The 19,017-nt window shown below is 47.6% G+C and overlaps 1 protein-coding gene across 4 annotated transcripts in view; it reads right to left on the bottom strand.

Moving 5' to 3' along the window:
* Window positions 1–445: 445 nt before the first annotated feature.
* The window catches only part of LOC147733584 (protein regulator of cytokinesis 1-like), a 544,834-nt gene continuing 526,262 nt past the window's right edge, over window positions 446–19,017 (bottom strand). For all 4 annotated transcript variants that reach the window (XM_086958174.1, XM_086958175.1, XM_086958173.1 and 1 more), the window contains exon 14: window positions 446–1,534. In XM_086958174.1, the coding sequence (XP_086814300.1) occupies window positions 1,454–1,534 (81 nt within the window). In that variant the 3' untranslated portion in view covers window positions 446–1,453. The remainder of the gene's footprint in view (window positions 1,535–19,017) is intronic.

Here is a 19,017-nt window from a genome sequence, read left to right as displayed (position 1 = left end):
TTGAGGGATTGGGGTCTATTGTTTTGGAGGGTTTTATAGGTATGAGTGAGTAGTTAGAATGTTACTCCTCGACAGGGAATGGAAAAAGTAGCTCAGGATGGACATGAATGGAAAGTAGTCCTGTTAAGGGAAAGATTAAAACTTCTGCAGGGGGTAAAGACACATGAGAAGAACAAATAAAAACCAGCACCAGGAAATGTCACACGAATATCACACACAAGGGGTAAAGGAAAACAGAACAGATCTATGTGAAGACAGATGAGCCTCGTGTCCATCCTGTATGGATGGACATCCTTCATGTAAAAGGGAATTTGGGAGATGATTTAAGTTGGTACACTGAGCAATATTAACGACAATGTCGAAGAATCCTTTATAGGCATGAAAGAACTAGTTCCTTGCAATACATAAAAAATGTTTTAAAGAAAAGACCACCAACAGCTGAATATAGCCAGAAATAATAAATTTAATAATCAACAACTCTAGCCTTTTAATATTTTAATAATTTTAACACATCCTGTTACACAAGCCTTTGCCATACCCTCAAAGTAAGAGATCCTATTATACCTTGGACAGGCACCCCAAATGAACACAGGGTATTCAATGTAAGTCGCAATACGTCAACACTAACAAAACCAGGTGGGAAATGTCTCAAGGAGCTCAACTTTACATAAAGTATTTACCTTGAATACATCCCATTTACAACGCTGCAACAAAATGCAATAAGGCAAATGGTAAAATAATAAAACAGCGTTTTCTAGAATTGTTGTAGTGTTATCAAAAGGTGCAAATTCGTGCATGATTATTAGCTCATTAAAAACAAATAAATATGTACACAACATGAATTTATAGTAGCAAATGTGTGCGCTTAGTCACACTAACGGTGTTCTTAAAATACAGTATACCATAGCAGAAGAAAATGCTAAAAAGCAAGATTGGTAAACAGTTTGCAGATTGGTTTAAAAATTATACAGGTTTTTAAATAAGTATTTTCACCACTGGCAGGTGGTTTTAAAATGGTGCCTCATTTTTAGAAACTGCTACTAGCAGAATCAATCTAAAGGGAGATAGAGGAGAGTATTTCAGAGCACAGTCGCCTTCAGTCCCTTCGCAAGAAGGTAAACAAATTGCACTGTGGGAAGTAAGGTGCAATGCTTTAAAGACATTGGAGGACTACGACATCCACCTTCATTAGAACTAAAACAATGTGCGTGTCCAAAATCGGGAAAACATACGGAAACTTGCGAGTCTTCTACAACCAGTCTCGCGAGCATGTTCTTCTGGGTAATGTCTGCTGAACAGAAGACTGCAAACCTTCCAAACCATGGTCTATGTACACTACAATCACCGAAGACAAATACAGGAGGCTTTGTCAGGGGTTGCTCTGAACTGGGTCCACCGTTTCACGACATGGTCTAAGTCCAGCAACGCCGTTGATGCTGCTGCTGCATTCCCATCAGTAGGGCTGAATGTTCGTCGAGGTCGAGTTCAGTGCTCGAGAAGGGGTGTCACATTTTGAAGCCTTTGAAAGTTCGCGCTGCAAAAAGAACATCGTGTTACACAGCATTCTCTACAATCGCTGATCAATCTCTTAAATGCATTTGGAATTATTCAGGCGACTGAAATTACAAGGAACTAGAAGGTACAGACATGATGACATTACAGATGGGATGAAATTTCCACATTTACCACACTGGCCGGATCTCTAAAGGAGAATTATCTAGGCGACACAAAGCGTAACTAAAGTGCTTAAAACCCAATGAAAATTGCAATTCAGAAACGGGGGCGTCAAGAAATCAAAATAAATAGCACTGTGTGCAGATAAACGAAGAGGTTACCTGTCTGAGTTTTGTATTTGGTTCAAAGCACTCTTCAATCACAGACTATAACGAGGCCAGCTGGTGGGCAATACTGTGAAATGTGAAAGCTTAAGTGTACAAGGTCCTAAGACATGAGTGATCTTTCCTGAGCCTAAGACCTCCACTGATGTCACACTACTCACCTGCCCATCAACCAGTGGGAAGTACTTTGACTACCACCAGCAGGAAGAGTGCTTGTAAACTGAAGAAGGGTTACAGTCAAGTGAACAGGGTTATTTACCTTCTCTAACGTTTTTTATGGTGCATACTCCATGCAAGCTTCCTCTCCATTAGAATATCCGCAGGTGCCAGTCTGCATTTTGAGGTGGGTCTTAGAAGTGCTCCCGCTCGCCGGTGGGTGGCGTTGTGCAGCTCAGTGACTCCGTACCGCCCTGGAACTGCTTTTAAGTGCAACCCCGGTACGCGGACGTCAGTTTAATTTGATTTTCTCCTTTTATGCCATCAAACATGGAGCGCAGAAAAAATTCTAACTTGGGACCTAGATGTTACAGCTACTTCACAGAATGGGGTGGAGAGAAGACCGATGGATACTTTTATCCACCAACTCCTCACCTCTGGGCAGAGGACTCAGACCAAAAAATGGTGCATATTCTAGAAGGTGAAAGAACCTTCACGCCGCACCGGACTACACAATCAATCACATTGCATGCATGTAGATAGATGTCTAGCACAAGAGTACCATGGCAATCTTCGCCACAGTAGAGGCGGACTGAAGGCCCCTAAGGGGTTGCTTGGCGACCAGTCAGAGCACATTCCGATACAGAGAACTATCCACCTTTGTCAGGGTCATCTTCTGCACTTCCTTCTTTGTTTGTTTGTTCCAGAGAGCCCCAGAAAAAGCTAATCAGCCATGCAATGGGTCTTGTAGGGTCAATGTAAAAGCTCCAAGCATTCGTAGGGTCAAGCTGATGGAGTCTCTACTCTTTAAAGATGAGGCACAGCAAACAATGCTAGAAGGGTGAATAGCTTGAGCAAAGAGTGCTAGCAGAGTGGCGAACATGAAAAGGTCACAACTTTTGGCAGCAAAGCCGCCCAGTCCTCAGGACCAATTTGTTCGGAAAGAAGGCGATGTGCAGAAGCTGTAAGGAAAGCATCTGCAGTTCACTTGTTCAGTGTGCTGGTGTAATCACATTGCGGAAGATCGTTTTAATCAGCAAATGTGTATAGGTTCCAAGGGACTAAATTATGGTCCAATTGCAGTATAAAAAACGGTCAGGACATCCAAGTAAAACATTTTACAAAACACTCCACAATCAGTGACTTGAACAAAAAGGGGTGGGTAGACTGAGAAAGTCAATAAATCATGGGTTTGTTAAGCACAACTACTCACCTGTTAGGGGTCAAGGTGCTGATGGGGGAGGGGGGGTGAGGGGTTGAGTAGGGGGAAGGGAGGGGTAGTCGCAGGTTCCGGTCCGTCAAGTAGGGGGTCTGACGAAGAGCCAGGTTTTGAGGTTTCTTGCGAAGATGAGAGATGTTGTCTGAGGTGGAGCAGAAGGTTGTTCCAGGCTTTGGCCGCGAGGAAGGAGAAGGAGCGGCCTCCTGACTCGGTCTTTCTGGCGTGGGGACCCACGGCGTAGGAGAGCTGAGCTGATCGTAGGGTCCTTTGGGGTGCGTGAAATTTGAGTCTGCTGTTCAGGTATGCTGGTCCGATGTCGTGAGGGCCTTGTGAGCATGGGTTAGCATCTTGAAGGTGATTCTAGCTTCGATGGGGAGCCAGTGGAGTGTGTGTAGGTACTGGGAGATGTGGCAGTGACTTGGTAGGTTGAGGACCAGTCTGGCAGCAGCGTTTTGGATGTTCTGTAGCTTGCAGTGAGGTTTTTATTTAGTCCAATGTAGAGTGTGTTGCCGTAATTGAGTCTGCTGGTGACCAGGGTGTGAGTGACAGTGTTTGTGTTCGGGAGGGATCCATTTGAAGGTCTTGCGTAGGAGGAGGGTGTGGAGGCAGGACGACGAGACAGCTGATCTGGCGGTCCATTTTGAGGTCTGAGTCCAGGATGATTCCCAGGTTGCATGTGTGGTCTGTGGGGTTGGGCAGGGGCCACCAGGTGTCGTTCCAGGTGTCAGGTTTGGACCCAAGAGGACTACTTCCCAAAGGGCCATCAAATAACCTTCGTAGATCATGAAGTACAACTGGCTGCATAGGAGAGATCAACCACCTCTGTTGGCAGATTGAAAGAATTCAACTGTCAACAACCAATTTCACAAGCACAGAGGTGTAGGCTGTGGAGACTTGGGTGTAGGACCCTACCCTGTAGCTGATACAGGAGTTCCTCTTGAAGTGGTAGCCAGAGCTCCAGGTACTAGACTCTTCAAGCCCAGTACGGGTAGTTAGATGACTTAGATTCATTGTGTCTTGATCTTCCCCAAAACTTGAGGCAGGATAGATAGCAGTGAAAAAGCATACAGGAGCCCTTCAGTCCATTCCAGCAAGAATGTGCGTCCTAACAAAAGACTTGGAGCAAACTCCAACATGTAACGCCATGGCAGAGGTCATCCTGTGCATCCCAACTTTTTAGTCAGCCTTTGCAGCATCATGTCCTTAATGCACTGTTTGGGCTAGTGGGGCTTGGAGGTCATCAAGAATGGCCATCAGGATCTCGGTGGCCATGTTCCATAATATATGGGTGTGTTTATACCCCACAGAAACTACATTGATGGAACTGAAGGCTGAGAAACCCATCCTGAGGAAAACATCCTCTTTCCAAAACCATTCATTTGTACTGACTGTTGGATTTTGTCGGATAGGAGTTCGTATTAACCTTACTTGTTGATTGCCTGGACAATCAAGCTTTATGGTATATAATACTTGGGTAGGAAGTCTGGATTACTAGAAGCCAGCCTATGTTGCTGAGACACACGTTGACTGACCATAGGACAGGCTCAAGGTTTGGTCGAGGTTGAAATCAGGGGGTCTGTGAGAGCTTCAATGAGTGACAGTAATGGCACAGATGAAGCTGGCAATCATTGTAGAATTTCCATTTTGTCTCAGTAGAGGACAATTTTAAGTTAAATGCTTTAGCTATCCTCTGAATAATCACTGCAAATGAGGTACTTTCTTTCATAATGTGTCTACACCACAGGCATTTTGTTAAAGGCATAAGTATTATGATATGGTACTGGCATCAGAGGGGGATGCAGGGCAGTCTGCGTCCGGGAGGGGGGAGGGTTTTGGGAACCTGCCACCAGAAGTCGCAGTTGAAATCAATGCCACTTCGTAAGGCTGGCAGGTACACCAGAAAGTCACATCAGCAGTATGGTCACTTTCTCAGAAAGCTGTCTGAGTGTCGACAACTACCTGGGGAATTTGAAGAGTGCCAGGACCAATTGCGGAACAGGATTAAGTAGAGTGGCACATCAAGAGTGCAATCTTCAACATCACATCCTCGCACCTTCTCAGACTTCGAGTGGTGGGATGGCATGAAGTTGGCGTGCCTATGCTTTTATATGGAAGTGGGCTTAATGAGGGAGCAACTTCACGACTGTTTCCTGCAATCAGCCAAGTGAATTTCAGCGAGTTGCTCAGAGTCTGACGTTAGTCCTCGCACAGATACATCACCTCACTCCTGAATATCTTTCAGATGCATAATGGCACATTTGACATGACTGGGGAGTTGCGATCAAAGTCCAGGCACCAGAAACACCTTGTGCATATCCATGACCACATCCGCTTCCTGTAGTTTGTGGTGGGGACAGCATTCATAAGGACATAGGCATGAGGGTTAGTCGTTTAAGGAAAACCGCCAAAGCTGCAAGTGGGGTGCCAGATCTGTGGTGAAAGGTGCAATAAATAAAGGAACTAATGTCAGCTACCAGTAGTATCACTTGTATGTAGCTCTGCTCCGTCACTTCTGGGTCAGTATGGAGTCACCGTGGATATGCACAACACCACATACAGGCTTTCAAAATCACCTTGAGATCCATTCTAGTGTGAGAATAACCTATTGGTTAGGAATCTGCAAATAAAAGTATTCATCAGAACTACAACTTACTAAATAAGGCATTACACTTTACTTTCTGTGAGAACATGTAGTAAAAGTATGGAGAAATCATAAGACCAGCGTGATTAGTCCTACATGGTTTGTGATGCTTTCTTTTAAAACTGTGTGATGCTTTCTTTTCAAACAGTGTGGACGCAATGGAACAGGTTTAAGTGCTACAGCTTTCAGAAGGTCTGTGAGATTCTACGAGCCCACTATACAGATGACTTGTGTAGCAACAGGATACTAGAAAGTGAGAGAAGTTGCCTACGGCATAATAATCTGGAAAGGTCCACCATAAGGGTGGGAAACATCGAGAACATAGTTTAGTGAAAGTGTATAGCTTAAAGCAGAGGGTCTAGAAAATAAAGCTAGCTGCAACACTACATAATAGGTGTAGCCAACAATACTTACCCTTCAAAAAATGAATTGCTAATTAGATAAGAATATAGGTCTTACTAGAAGCATATGGCGTTGGCCAAACCGAGGACTTATAGACTGGTAGATGTAGAACTAACTGCTTGGTCAAAGTCCTGCTTCTGCTAAGCAGTGCCTCATATGCACACCAATTAAATCTGGAAGTATAAAATAAAACTGATTCAATGCAGTCTGTAAAAGGATGACAATAACGTGTAGTTGAAAAGAGGTATTATCAGAAATATAGCTTAGGCACTGGGCCTTCAATATCCTTGCAACACCACTCACCCTAAGGCAGTAATCTTCATTTACTTTTAAAGCTGCAAAGATGGAAACAAAATAACTTTTGCAGCATGAGTCTTTCTGGATTCACTATGCTGTGCATTATTCCGCAGTCTTGTGTTTGGGTCTGGAATCGTAGTCTTTTCTTTGTGTTTTTTTTTTTGGCCCAGGTGGGCGTCGACGTCCAACCTTTCGGTGTATTTCCAGTGACGTCGGCATGCTTCATGCGGAAGCTCCCAACTCTTGGGTGCCATCTTCAGATTCTTTTTTCTGCGGTTGGGTCTGGATCGTTCCCGAAAGGGCTCCAGACTTTTTTGGAGAAAGAAGAAAAACACGCAGTTTTGGACAAAAAGATATTGGGATGACTACAGGAGACTACATCATCGAAGAGGACGACGAAGGAAGAAAATAACTTCGACGTCCATCGGGGAATGCACAAGCAGGGTGACCCCCTGAACGCATGAGATGGACAACACTCCTTTCAAGTTCTGCCGTAACTGCCACCACAAGTACGCGCAGAAGGACCAGCACCCGGTTTGCAATCTTTGTCTATCAGTCGACCGCGAGGACTGCAACGCCGCTCTGCCTTCACGCAGAAGACTCTTCGAGTTAGAGCGAGACAGAGGGTAGCCAACGCCAGCATGCAGGGCAAGGGCCAGCCATCGTCCCTTCGAGACCTGGGGATATCATAGGACTAGGAGGACAACAACGCCGCCGAAGACTGCTACGTGGTCGTAGAGACCGATAATACGAAGACTTCTAAGAAGGTAGGGGACTCTATGGCCCCTAGACGCCCGAGAGACCCTGAGTCTCAAAGAAACGAGGCCAAAACCTCAAGAGCTCAGACGTCGAAGACTTCGGCGTCCGCAGCTACACCCAGGCCCAGCGGATCCTCTGAGAAGGACTCCAAGCGCCGAGAGCTGATGAACAGCAAGACATCGAAAAACGACCCCAAAAAGGACCGTTCGACGCCGAGGAAAAAAGACCTGAAGAGCACTTCGGCGCCGACAAAGGACCCGAAAGTCAGCTCGGCACGCTGGGGAGACTTAATGAGAGAGAGAGAGAGAGAGAGAGCTCATCACTAACGAGGTTAAGCCCCGCCCCTCTTCTCCATTGGCTGGCCTCCTAAACAGTGGCCAGCCATTGGAGAAGAGGTCCTAGTGACGTTATTCTTTCTCTTTAAGCCCAGTCTTTTTCAGATTGACTTCCCAGACTTACTGCTGGTGTAAAAGGTTTCTTATCTTCTTTATGGGTTCAGATGGCCCCATAAAGATAAGGAACCTTTTATCCCAGCAGGAAGTCTGGGGAGTCCATCCGAAAAAGACGGGGCTTACAGACAAAAGGCTGTGTGCAAACCCGCTTTGTGCAGAGACTTCCTGTCCTACAGGGAAGGGGATCATGTGCTCTCCCAGAGTGCCTCCTCTGTGCGTCTCTCACATGTCCCGGCGGTGAGGAGCTCGGGAGTGCCAAGATGGGAAGTCACCGCTGGGCTCCGGGGACAGACTAGCCCCACACGCCCCTGCCTGCCGTGCCGGCTCCATGCCCCCTCCCGCTGCACCCGCCCCTGCCTGCACGCCTAGTCTGCTTTACCAACATCTGCGCAATTCTGACAGGAACGTCACCGAAAACAGCTTGTTCAGAAAGGTGCTCATTCTACCCGGGCCCCCGTCTGCCGCAGCCGGTCTGCATGCTGTGCAGTTTCCTTGGCTTCCTGGTTGTCCTCTATGACTGCCCTCTGTGAGCCCGTCTGCTGTCATAGACACGCCTTCCCCTGTCCCGGGGACCGCCCTCGCCTCCCTCCCTCCTTCCCTTAGATCTTTTGTTTCTCTCAGTTTCACGCAGAAACTTTCTAGAAATCCTTCCCGTCGGCCCTTGCGATTCCAACATGGAGGAACTAACTGTGGAAGTGTGCGGCTCAAACGGAGCATACTACAAGGTACTCTGGCTGGAGGCGGGAGCCAAGGAGGGAGCCCACAGAGTGGCCTTAACCCACACCGAGGTCTGGCAGCCCCCGGCAGGCCTCAGGCTCTCCCACGGCCCCCTCGGATCAGTCGGGAGGTCGGGGCTTGGCACTGGGAGATCCTCATGACCCCCTGGTCACCCCACCCCACCCCTTCACTTAGTGACACTGACCTCCGAGCGACCCTCCTCGCCCCTTTGGGCTGTGTGTTTACACCCGGGCCTTCCGTGTGCAGGGGCTGGCACTCTGCGGAGCTGCTTGCTACAGCCGCCGCTTTGTTCTGTGTGTGTGTGTGTGTGTGTGTGTGTGCGCGCGCTTGGGCTTCCACATGTGCCCTCGTGAGGTCGTTTTGGGATGTAAAGCGTGCACATTCCCATACAGGCCGTGCTCGTGTGTGGGGGGGTGGGGGGGGGGGGGGGAAACACTGCGATCGTTTGGAGAGGTCTCCCATGTGTTGTCTGATTACCTGAAATCAGAGCCTTGTGTTGTGTTGTGTTGCTAGTCATGCAGTTGATTCACGGAGTAAGCACGTCATTCTAGCCGCACACATTGCTAGATAAGATTGACCCATCAAGCTCACCTTGTTCGTTTTCATAACACAATGGGAATTACATTAGTATCACATACAGGATGCATGTGTGATTCAGACATGGAAGTCACGCGGTATCATGTATTCTCCTTTTTTCAAAACCATGAAGGTCCAGCTAATGATTATGTTGGTGCTGTTTTACTGTTTGGACTTTAAATCCAATCGAGAAGCTCCCAACCCCAAATCTTGTGAATGGGATTCATCATGTCTGCGTCCAGGAGGTTAGTGCAATTAAAAAGACACCCCAAGAATACACTTTGGGCGCAGCTCTATCGACACAGCTGTAGCCTGTCAGTCTGGCCTGGATAGCATATTATGCCAGACATTCAGGAGGCCTTGTGTCTCTGGCTCGGTGTGCGCGCGTGGCTCAGGGTGTGCGCGCGTGGCTCAGGGTGTGCGCGCGTGGCTCAGGGTGTGCGCGCGTGGCTCAGGGTGTGCGCGCGTGGCTCAGGATGCGCGCGCGGCTCTGTGCGCGGCAGAACATCCGGAGAGTGCAAGTATAACACTCTCTTGGGTCTGGTGGAAAGTGCTTTTTCACTACCTTCCATGGGGTGATTAGCTTTCTTGTATCAGTAGATATGCAAACTGAAAGCCACTGGGAAGAACCCTGTTTTAGACAGATGTCCGTCCCTGTACCGACACCCACAAGGCAAAGATTTAGCCTGTCGGTCCAAAATGTTTCATTCTATCCACGTATCATTTAATGCCCCTCTGAACAGCCAGCAAAGTTCAGCTCTGGAGGGATTTAGGAAGAAAGAGGTGCATGGATAGTTAATTGAAAGACATTCAAGTGTACCCTAGGCATGAAACTTGGTGTGCAAAGAAACTTTTGGGTAGTGAAAGCACTGCTCTTTTACTGTGAAAGCTTAAAGCCCTCCCACTTTTTTTCAGATGTAGCAGGATTGGATACTGCTGTTGGGAGAACCTGAACGATGTGTCTAAAGAAAACCTTGTGGTGAACCTACAGTTGAATCATGAATATCTGGAAAGCTGTACTAGGATGGTATACCAAACCTAGCAGCATAGCCACGCAGGGGCATCAAAATCAACAAACACGACTCAGTCTTGGCCTTTTTCTGTGAGGGTTGTGTTCTCTGTTAATTAAGGAAAGTTTGACTACCATCCGGAACATGCCTGGGGCCCAATATGAAGGCCTGCAGTTCCACAATCTTTGATTTAAGTAATTTCTCGACCACAGACCACAGACCCGCTGTAGATGGCTTCGGCTTGAACCATCAACCTTCCACAGTTGTGTCTTATGTTCAGTATTTGTTGACAGGAGGGACCTGCGATGAGGTTGTGTGGGAACCTCCACCACAAAACAGCTAGCGCTGGACTGTAAATTACTTTTGTTAGGTCTTCCCACTACCTGCTGACGGATGGTACTGCAGGTCTAGCTCGAGTTAAATTAGCCTCAAAAACAGCTGGCAGAAAGGAATTAGTCCTGTGAAGAATGGCATAAAGACCAATAGTGATTTTTAAATACTAGGTTCATTTTAAGCCACCAGATACTCGCAGCCAATGTCAGAATATTTGCAACTCACTCTACAGGGGCAAATGTTTTGCCAAGATGTGCTTTTAGAATCGCTCCTCAAAACTGTATGACGGATGGATGGAGAAATTCTGCAGGTTGAGCACCAGGCTCAGCTGATGAAAGATCAGTGCAAGTTTCTGTGGAGGTGTAGGCTTTATTCCTAGAAAGTGAATTCACTAGCTATTCTTCGAAGTATGTGTATAACTTGGTGACCTTGTCTCTGAGCAAAGTATGCCACTGGATCAGAAAACATTGTTAATATCCAGGCGTGCAGATTTCAGTCTATAGATTTCCTGTGGATCTAGGGAGGTAAGGAACTCATCCTGTAACTGAAGGGAAACCATCTGAAAAAACTAGGAAAGTGTTGAAGTTTTGAATAACAAGTTACTTACCTTCAGTAATGATTTATCTGTAGGGGACGTAGGTTAGTCATAGATTCCTTACATTAGAATTACCCCAGGAGTCAGAGTAGATCCGGAGAATTTTCTTAGCAGTACCCCTGCACATCAGTGGGTTGTGTAGTCTACTCCGCGTCCGTCGTCGTGGTCACCGGGATGACCTTGCAGTGTCTACTTATACACCGACACTGCACACCGATGACAGTTCTGACACTAGTCTCCACACCAGAAGCGCAGAGCCATGAAAGACACTGGCCACCGGTGAACCACAACTCGTGCCCTAGAAATCTGCTCTCAGAACGGGGTGGATGGGTGGGATGGTATGGAATCTATAACTAACATATGTACATAGTTACTGAAGGAAAGTAACTTGTTCACATGAAAGAGACAGTTCTAGATTCCTTACCCTTAGAATAGATACCCCAGAAATACCAATCCCGGAGGAGGGTCTGCTGATGTGAACCAAATTCACACCAGAAAGTCCTGGAGGACTGAACGGGCAAAACAGTCAATCCGGACTTGGCTGTCCAGGCAGTAATGTCTAGTAAACGTGTGCACGGATGCCCACGTGGCCGCCTGACATATCAAGAAGTTGGACTCCACGTGCCAATGAAGTGGTTGCTACCGTGGCTCTAGTGGAATGAGCAAGGAGCCCCACTGGAGGTTCCTTTTTTGCTAAAGCTTAACAGATTTTAATATAAAGAGATGGTAGGCTTTTGAACAGCCCGGCCTTTCTTAAAACCTATATAGCCAACGAAGAGATGATCATCCACCCGGAAAGCTTTTGTGTAGTCAAGGTAGGATAGCGCACGTTTAGGGTCTAGAGGGTGGAGTGTCTCCTCCTCGGAAGGGTGTGGAGGTGGGAAAAAGGTGGGCAAAGTGATAGTTTGTCCTATGCGAAATGGTGCAACCACTTTAGGAAGGAATGAAGGGCTCGTCCTAAGCACCACTTGTCCGAATGCACAGAGAAGAAAGTGGGCTCACAAAATAGAGAAAAGTGTAGGAAGGTGGATACCCGACTATGGTTACCCCCAAATTTTTGCCTAGTGTTTAGCTGGTTTTTCGACTTAGTTGGCCTGGGATCCCACTAATCAGGGTCCCAGGCTATCTGCTCTGTGTAAAATGTACTCCATGTACTTTAGGTACATCTCCAATTAGAAATTGGTTAACCTTATGAGCCCCTGTATAGTGTACCATAACCCAGGGCATAGGTGCATCCAAGGCCTACCAGGAGCTGCAGCATGTATTATGCCACCCCTGGCTGGCCATCCAAATTGACACAACTGGATGATCACTCAGCTGGGGCAAGGATGCTTAGGTATAGTATCCCTATACCTACCATTACATATAGACACATATATACCTATAAGTCACTCCTATGGCAGGCCTTCACAATCCTGGAGGCAGAGTGATTGGTTTTATGTGTGATGGTGCTCTAGCATGAGCTGAGCCCGTCTGCAGCTTTCGGAACCATGTCCTTATAGCGGTTCTATGATATAGCCATACCATATACTCTTAGTGCATTATAATCCTCGCGGTTGAATGCTAGCTTTGGTTTGGCTTTATCAAAACATGTCGTGTAAGGTGTCATACGCTTTGGAATACTACTCCATCGCCAGTTCTGGCGACGGGGGTAGCATTCCACCCTTCTAGAGCCAGAAGACATGTTTTTCCTGTTAATCCCGGTAAAAGTTAACCAGAGCCTCAGCATCACAAAATGGATTCTGCTGCCACAAACAAGTCTGACCTCCTGCTGCTGGGAGTCCTTCCCACCACCCCAGACAGGCCATAGTGTATTGGGGCAGGGAGGGCTGAATGAAATGAGCCACTGCCTGGGGCACACAAGGTGTCCCATGCATAGCCCGGTTCAAACCAGTTGCTGGGGCACTCTTGACAAAGGGAAAGGGGTGTACCCACCCCCTTCCCTGGTCCCACCGATAGGGAACCAGCAGGTAATCCAGCCCCTTTAATTCGTGTTAAGCTAGGAGCTGAGTCTAGAGACTTTAGATTTATCCTGAACTGAAACTTGAAACGAAACTCTGGACCTTCGACATTCTACTGCAACTAGAAGACTGAAGAATGTCCCTTGTGGTCAAGGAGTGACCACCCTGTGCAAACAGGCACCATCCAGCGATCTGCGGTTTGCTTGGTCGACGCTCCCGCTGGAGCCCGAGCATAGAGCCCGAGAAGAACTGGACTTCCAGACTTCTTTGACCCCGATCAACAGCCACAGCAAAGCTGAGACACATGGAGACGAGACGTGGGACCGGCCATCTTGGAAAACTTGCTCATTGCTACTTGTGCAGCTTCTGAGGTACACTCGAAGTTGTGCATTGGGGATTGAGAAGCCCCAGCCCCGAGCACCTTCTGCACCGACGCACAGTCCTCCACACTCCAAGAGTGCCGCGTGGGGCCTGCTGGTACTTTTGTGCTCAACGCATCTGTCCAGTTACTTGCCCGTTGACTAGTGGCCTCTGACGACGAAACCTTAACTTGGACCGCTTGCCTGGTTGCTTCAGGCGGGCCCCTGCTTCCCTGAAAAGGAGAAGCCCCCCAGACCTTGCTGGTCTGCAATAGAAGCCATCTTTGATTCCTGCGTGGGTTGCCTTTGCCAAGGCTTGTTGACTCCAATCCGGAAGCAGACCCCGCCAACAGAGATCCTTCTTGGGACAGTCTGTATCCAGCTCCTGGTCATAGTCTACTCCTCTTGGTCCACGTGGCTGCAGAGACAAGCTTCATGACATCACCTGGTTCCTTCCAGGTCACTGGCTAGTTACCCAGACTCTGTCCTCTCTGCTTTCACGTACTCTTCATCCTCGATCCGCCCTTGGATCCAACATGACACTTCTTTTCTGGTCGCCTGCAGCATCTTTTTACAGGTCTCCATAGGATTCAGCGACGAAACCAGACAACAGGACACCTATACACCCGGCTCCTGTGGGTGAGGTAACGAGATTACTCCGGTGCTCCTAATGGTATTGACTATCCAAGTGTCCTTGTTTTCAGTAGCTTTCTCCTAGTCCATCTGGAAGCATCCTAAATCAACTAGTTTCTGCACTTACGTTCCCATTGTATCCCTATGAGAACCCACGTGTGTGTTAAGACACTGCACACGCTTCCTGTGGGCCTCCTGCTTCCTAACCTTTGGTAGTTCAGTGTAGCCCCAGCGATGCCCTAGGCCTACTCCTTGTTCGTGACGTGGTTCTTATACCACTATTTTAATATATGGTTTGCAACGCCCCTAGGGCTCGACTGTATTTTGTGCAACTTATGGTATGATAGTGAAGTATCTTGTTATGTGCTTGTACCTCTGACCTCAGAGTTCAAAGGGGTTGTGTTAGTAATAAATACATATATATTTTATATATAACCTGTGTGGTGTCCTTTCATTTGGTATTCAAGGGGTTACATATGGTAAAACAGCTGGTTTCACATGCTCTCAGAAGTTTTATCCTAAGACTGCTTTGTCCATGCTACCACTAGGATAGCTGGTCTATAAGGTTGACTTTACAACCATCACCATAAGGGTGCCCACTAGAATAGTGGACATTACATATCAGGCCAACTTCTCACATTGGTGTGCAGCGGTTGGGATAAGAGCTTGCAGTTGTTTTACCAATTGTAATCTTAAGATATAATTTGAAAGATCACAATAGGTACCTATAGGTACATATAACAAGTCTTATAATACGTAAGTTCTACTAAACTTAGCTGTTGTAGATTAAAGGGCCTAGCACACCCCGACTACAACTCCTAGAGAGGTTCCAGTAGGAAACACTTAGTGTAGGTAGGTGCACACACCACACCTCACTATATCTTGTCTCTGAGAGCAGACCCAAGTGGTTCTCTCCCAGTGGAGGTAGATCCTGCAAGGACAGCTTCTAGATATGATACCCTAACTTTCCATGATTTAAGGCACCTGTGCACATCTAGAAGGTTAAAACAGGGTTCCAACCCTACCCTCAAGCAGAGCTTATGAAGGAATATGATGCTAAGAAAGCCTCCAACCCAGGTCCTACAAGCACTACAGATGAGGGTCAGCCATCAGCAGAAGATGCCCCTGATGACCATCAGGTGGTAGATGATGATGCTGATGTTGGTAGCAATCATGACCTGGTCCAAGTGGAAGTACTTAGCCAAGCCAACCTAAGCCTACATGGGGCTGGAGAGGGCATAGCCCCATACAGAACCCAAAGCAGGCTTAACCCTGAGAACAGGAGGAGAAGATCCCTGTCCAGGGACTCAGCACTCTAGAGTCTCAATGAGGTCAGATGTTGTTAGGAGAATGTCTTCCCCTGAGAAAAGGGAACAATAGGCCAGGATGAGAGAGGTCAATCTGAGGATTGAGAGGGAAGGACTTGCCCTCGCCAAAGAGAGACTTGCTCTTGCAAGAGAACAAAAGGTAAGTGGGTTAGAACCCACTGGTGGCAGCAATATCCCTAAGGATAAAGATAGGTCCTATGATAATAGAAACCTATGCAAGATTGTCCCACCCTACAAGGATGGGGATGATATCCACAAATGGATAACTGCTTTGGAGAGGGCTTGCAAAGTACAGCAGGTACCCCAAGGTCAATGGGCGGCATTCTTATGGCTCTCCTTTTCAGAAAAAGGTACAGATAAGCTCCTCACAGTTAGTGATGAGGATGCTAATAACTACAAAGTCCTGAAGAGTGCTCCGATTGATTGGTTTGGCTTAACCACTGAGTAATATAGGTTGTTGTTCAGGGATACCCAGAAGGCACAGACTCAGGACTGGACAGATTTTGTAGATTGTGCTACTAAGGCTCTGGAGGGCTGGTTATTGGGCAGCAAAGTAAATGACTATACAGGATTGTATAATTTGATTATGAGGGAGCAGATCCTTAGTAATTGTCAAAACCAGCTTTTACACCAGCACCTGGTGGACTCTGATCTGACCTCTCCACAAAAATTGGGTAAGAGGGCAGACAAATGGGTCAGAACCAGGATTAGGCCTAATCAGGGTGGTGACCAGAAGAAAGATTCTACCAAGCCTCAAGAGAAAGGTGGGGATAAATCCAAGGACAAGTCTTCCCCAGGGCCCCAAAACTCCAATGGTGGGGGTGGGTCCCAAAACACTTCCTATAACTCTAAGAAACCGTATTGCCATGTCTGTAGACAACCTGGCCACTGGAAAACTGACACCAGTTGCCCAAAAGCCAACAATAAGGAAAATATTCCTCCAAGCAATATTCCTCCAAGCAATACTCCCAGACCTCCTGTTACTATTAGTAGTAATCCCCCAGGTGGTGGGAGTGCCCCCAAGAATTTGGCTGGGTTTACTTTGGGAACTCAGGTGGACTCTGGCCTAACCAGGTCCCCTAACATAGCTACTCTGGTCTGTGAAAATAGCATGGGGTTTGCCAACTTCACTGCTTGTCCCAACACGTTGGGCAAGTACAGTCAGGAGCCCCTCATCAATGGCCAGAAAGTTGAAGCCTATAGAGACACAGGGGCTAGCATCACTATGGTGACTGAGAGTCTAGTCCCCTCAGGACAACTTTTGCCTGGGTTCACCTACCAGGTGACCAATATTGATGCAGACCGATCATCTCATAGCAGTAGTAAAACTCAGCTGGGGAGGTTTCACTGGCCCTAAGAGAGTGGCAGTGTCTACAAACTTGCCTGTAGATTGTCTACTGGGAAATGATTTAGAGATCTCAGCCTGGGATGAGGTAGAACAAGAAACCCATTCCAAAATGGTAGGCCTTCCTAAAAAGGTTAGTGGGGCTGTGATGGCCACAACACCAACCCAAGCAGAAATTCTCCCTGAAAAGGTTGAAAGGGCTGTGATGGTCACAGACCAAGCTCAAGCGGACTTCCCTGAACAGGTTGGCAGGGCTGTGATGATCACAGCCCACACCCAAACATATTTTAGTGTTGTGAAGCCTGAAACTATGGATCACTCCACTCAGACAGAGTATTGGGGAGGAAGAAAAGCATGAACTGAGCTTGTCCGCAGCTTTCGGAACCATGTCCTTTTAGCTGTTCTATGATATAGCCATACCATATACTCTTAAGTGCATTATAATCCTCGTGGTTGAATGCTAACTTTGGTTTGGCTTTATCAAAACATGTTGTGTAAGGGGTCATACGCTGGTCTGCAACAGAAGCTATCTTTGATTCCTGCGTGGGTTGCCTTTGCCAAGGCTTGTTGACTTCAATCCGGAAGCAGACCCCGCCAACAGAGATCCTTCTTGGGACAGTCTGTATCCAGCTCCTGGTCATAGTCTACGTCCCTGGTCCACGTGGCTGCAGAGACGAGCTTCTCGACATCACCCGATTTCTTCACGACAACGCCTGGTTCCTTCCTGGTCACTGGCTAGTGACCCAGACTCTGTCCCCTCTGCTTTCAGGTACTCTTCATCCTTGATCCGCCCTTGGATTCAACCGGACACTTCTCTCCTGGTCACCTGCAGCATCTTTTTACAGGTGTCCATAGGATTCAGCGACGAAATCTGACACAACTTGACACCTATGCACCCAGCTCCTGTGGGTGAGGTAACGAGAGTACTGCGGTGCTCCTGTGGGCATGGACTATCCAAGTGTTCTAGTTTTCAGTAGCTTTCTCCTAGTCCACCCGGAAGCGTCCTAAATCAACTAGTTTCTGACTTATGTTCCCATTGTATCCCCATGAGAACTCGCGTGTGTGTTAAGACACTGATCACGCTTCCCGTGGGCCTCCTGCTTCCTAACCTTTGGTAGTTCAGTGTAGCCCCAGCGATTCCCTAGGCCCTAGGCCTATTCTTTGTTCGTGACGTGGTTCTTATACCACTATTTTAATATATGGTTTGCAACGCCCCAACTGTATTTTGTGCAACTTATTGTATGATAATTAGGCACTGACAGCTGAGTTTGTCCGCCCTAGCGTTCAGAAAACCGGCCAGGTGTTGAACCAGGGACATGCCCAGATGTTCCAGCCATGTCCAGAGGCGAAGAGCCTCTTGACACAGGGTCCATGACTCCACACCGCCCTGTTTGTTGCAGTATCACACAGCGGTAGTGTTGTCTGTGAACACCTGCACCACTTTCCCTTTGAGAGAGGGAAGGAATACTTTCAGTGCCAGGTGGATCAACCAGAGATCCAACAGGTTGATGTGGAGCTTGGACTCTGCCAGAGACCAGACTCCTATGACCTCTGCCTCTCCCAGATGGCTGTCCCATCTCGGGAGTGACGCATCGGTCACTACTGTGAGGTCTGGTTGGGGAAGGCAGAGTGATCTGTCTCTGCCCAAGCTTGGTTGTTGTGCAGTTCCCTCCGAGATCTGAGGTAGTCGGAAAGATTCCCCAGATGCTGCGCCCACTGAAACTTCAGGTCCCACTGCGAAGCCCACATCTGCAATCTGGCATAATCAACCAGCAGAATGCAGGAGGCCATGAGTCCCAGCAGCCTCAGGGTCATTCCCATCGAAATCCGGGACAGAGGTTGAAACATCGGTATCGTAGACTTTGTCCTTTTTGGGCACCAGGAAGTAGTGGGAATAGCAACCACGGCCTACTTCTGGGACAGGCGTTGAACTGTATTTTAAAATGACCCACATGACTCCATTTTGTGTTTCCATGCTGTCGGCAATCTGATGAAGAATTGCTTTCCAAGTCCCTGTGAAACTTGCTGTTCCTTGTGGTCGAGCCGATTCCGAGAAGCTGCCTGTGTGCCTCACCCCCCAGTTGTGCCAGAGACTCAGCCACATCCTGTCCATTGTTGGTAACTCAATCTGTCACGACCAGCTGCCCTGTAACCACACCAACTGATAGAGTAAGCACGAGGTTGTGCCCCATGACCACACCAGTTGGGCAAGGAAGCAAGGGCTGTGGACATTGTGCAATCAGAGAACAGATGTCCCCTGACCGCGATTGGACCACAAGGCTGACTAAGAACTTGTCAGAATGAGGACCGTATCAAAATGTGGAACTAAGTTTTGTACAAATGGGCGTGGTTAGCGCTATAAATATGTGTAAACT

This window comes from Lissotriton vulgaris, chromosome 2_1, assembly GCF_964263255.1.
Source record: "Lissotriton vulgaris chromosome 2_1, aLisVul1.2, whole genome shotgun sequence".
Taxonomy (NCBI): domain Eukaryota; kingdom Metazoa; phylum Chordata; class Amphibia; order Caudata; family Salamandridae; genus Lissotriton; species Lissotriton vulgaris.
Note: the sequence above shows the minus strand (reverse complement) of the source record. Positions and strands in the feature narration are given on the sequence as shown.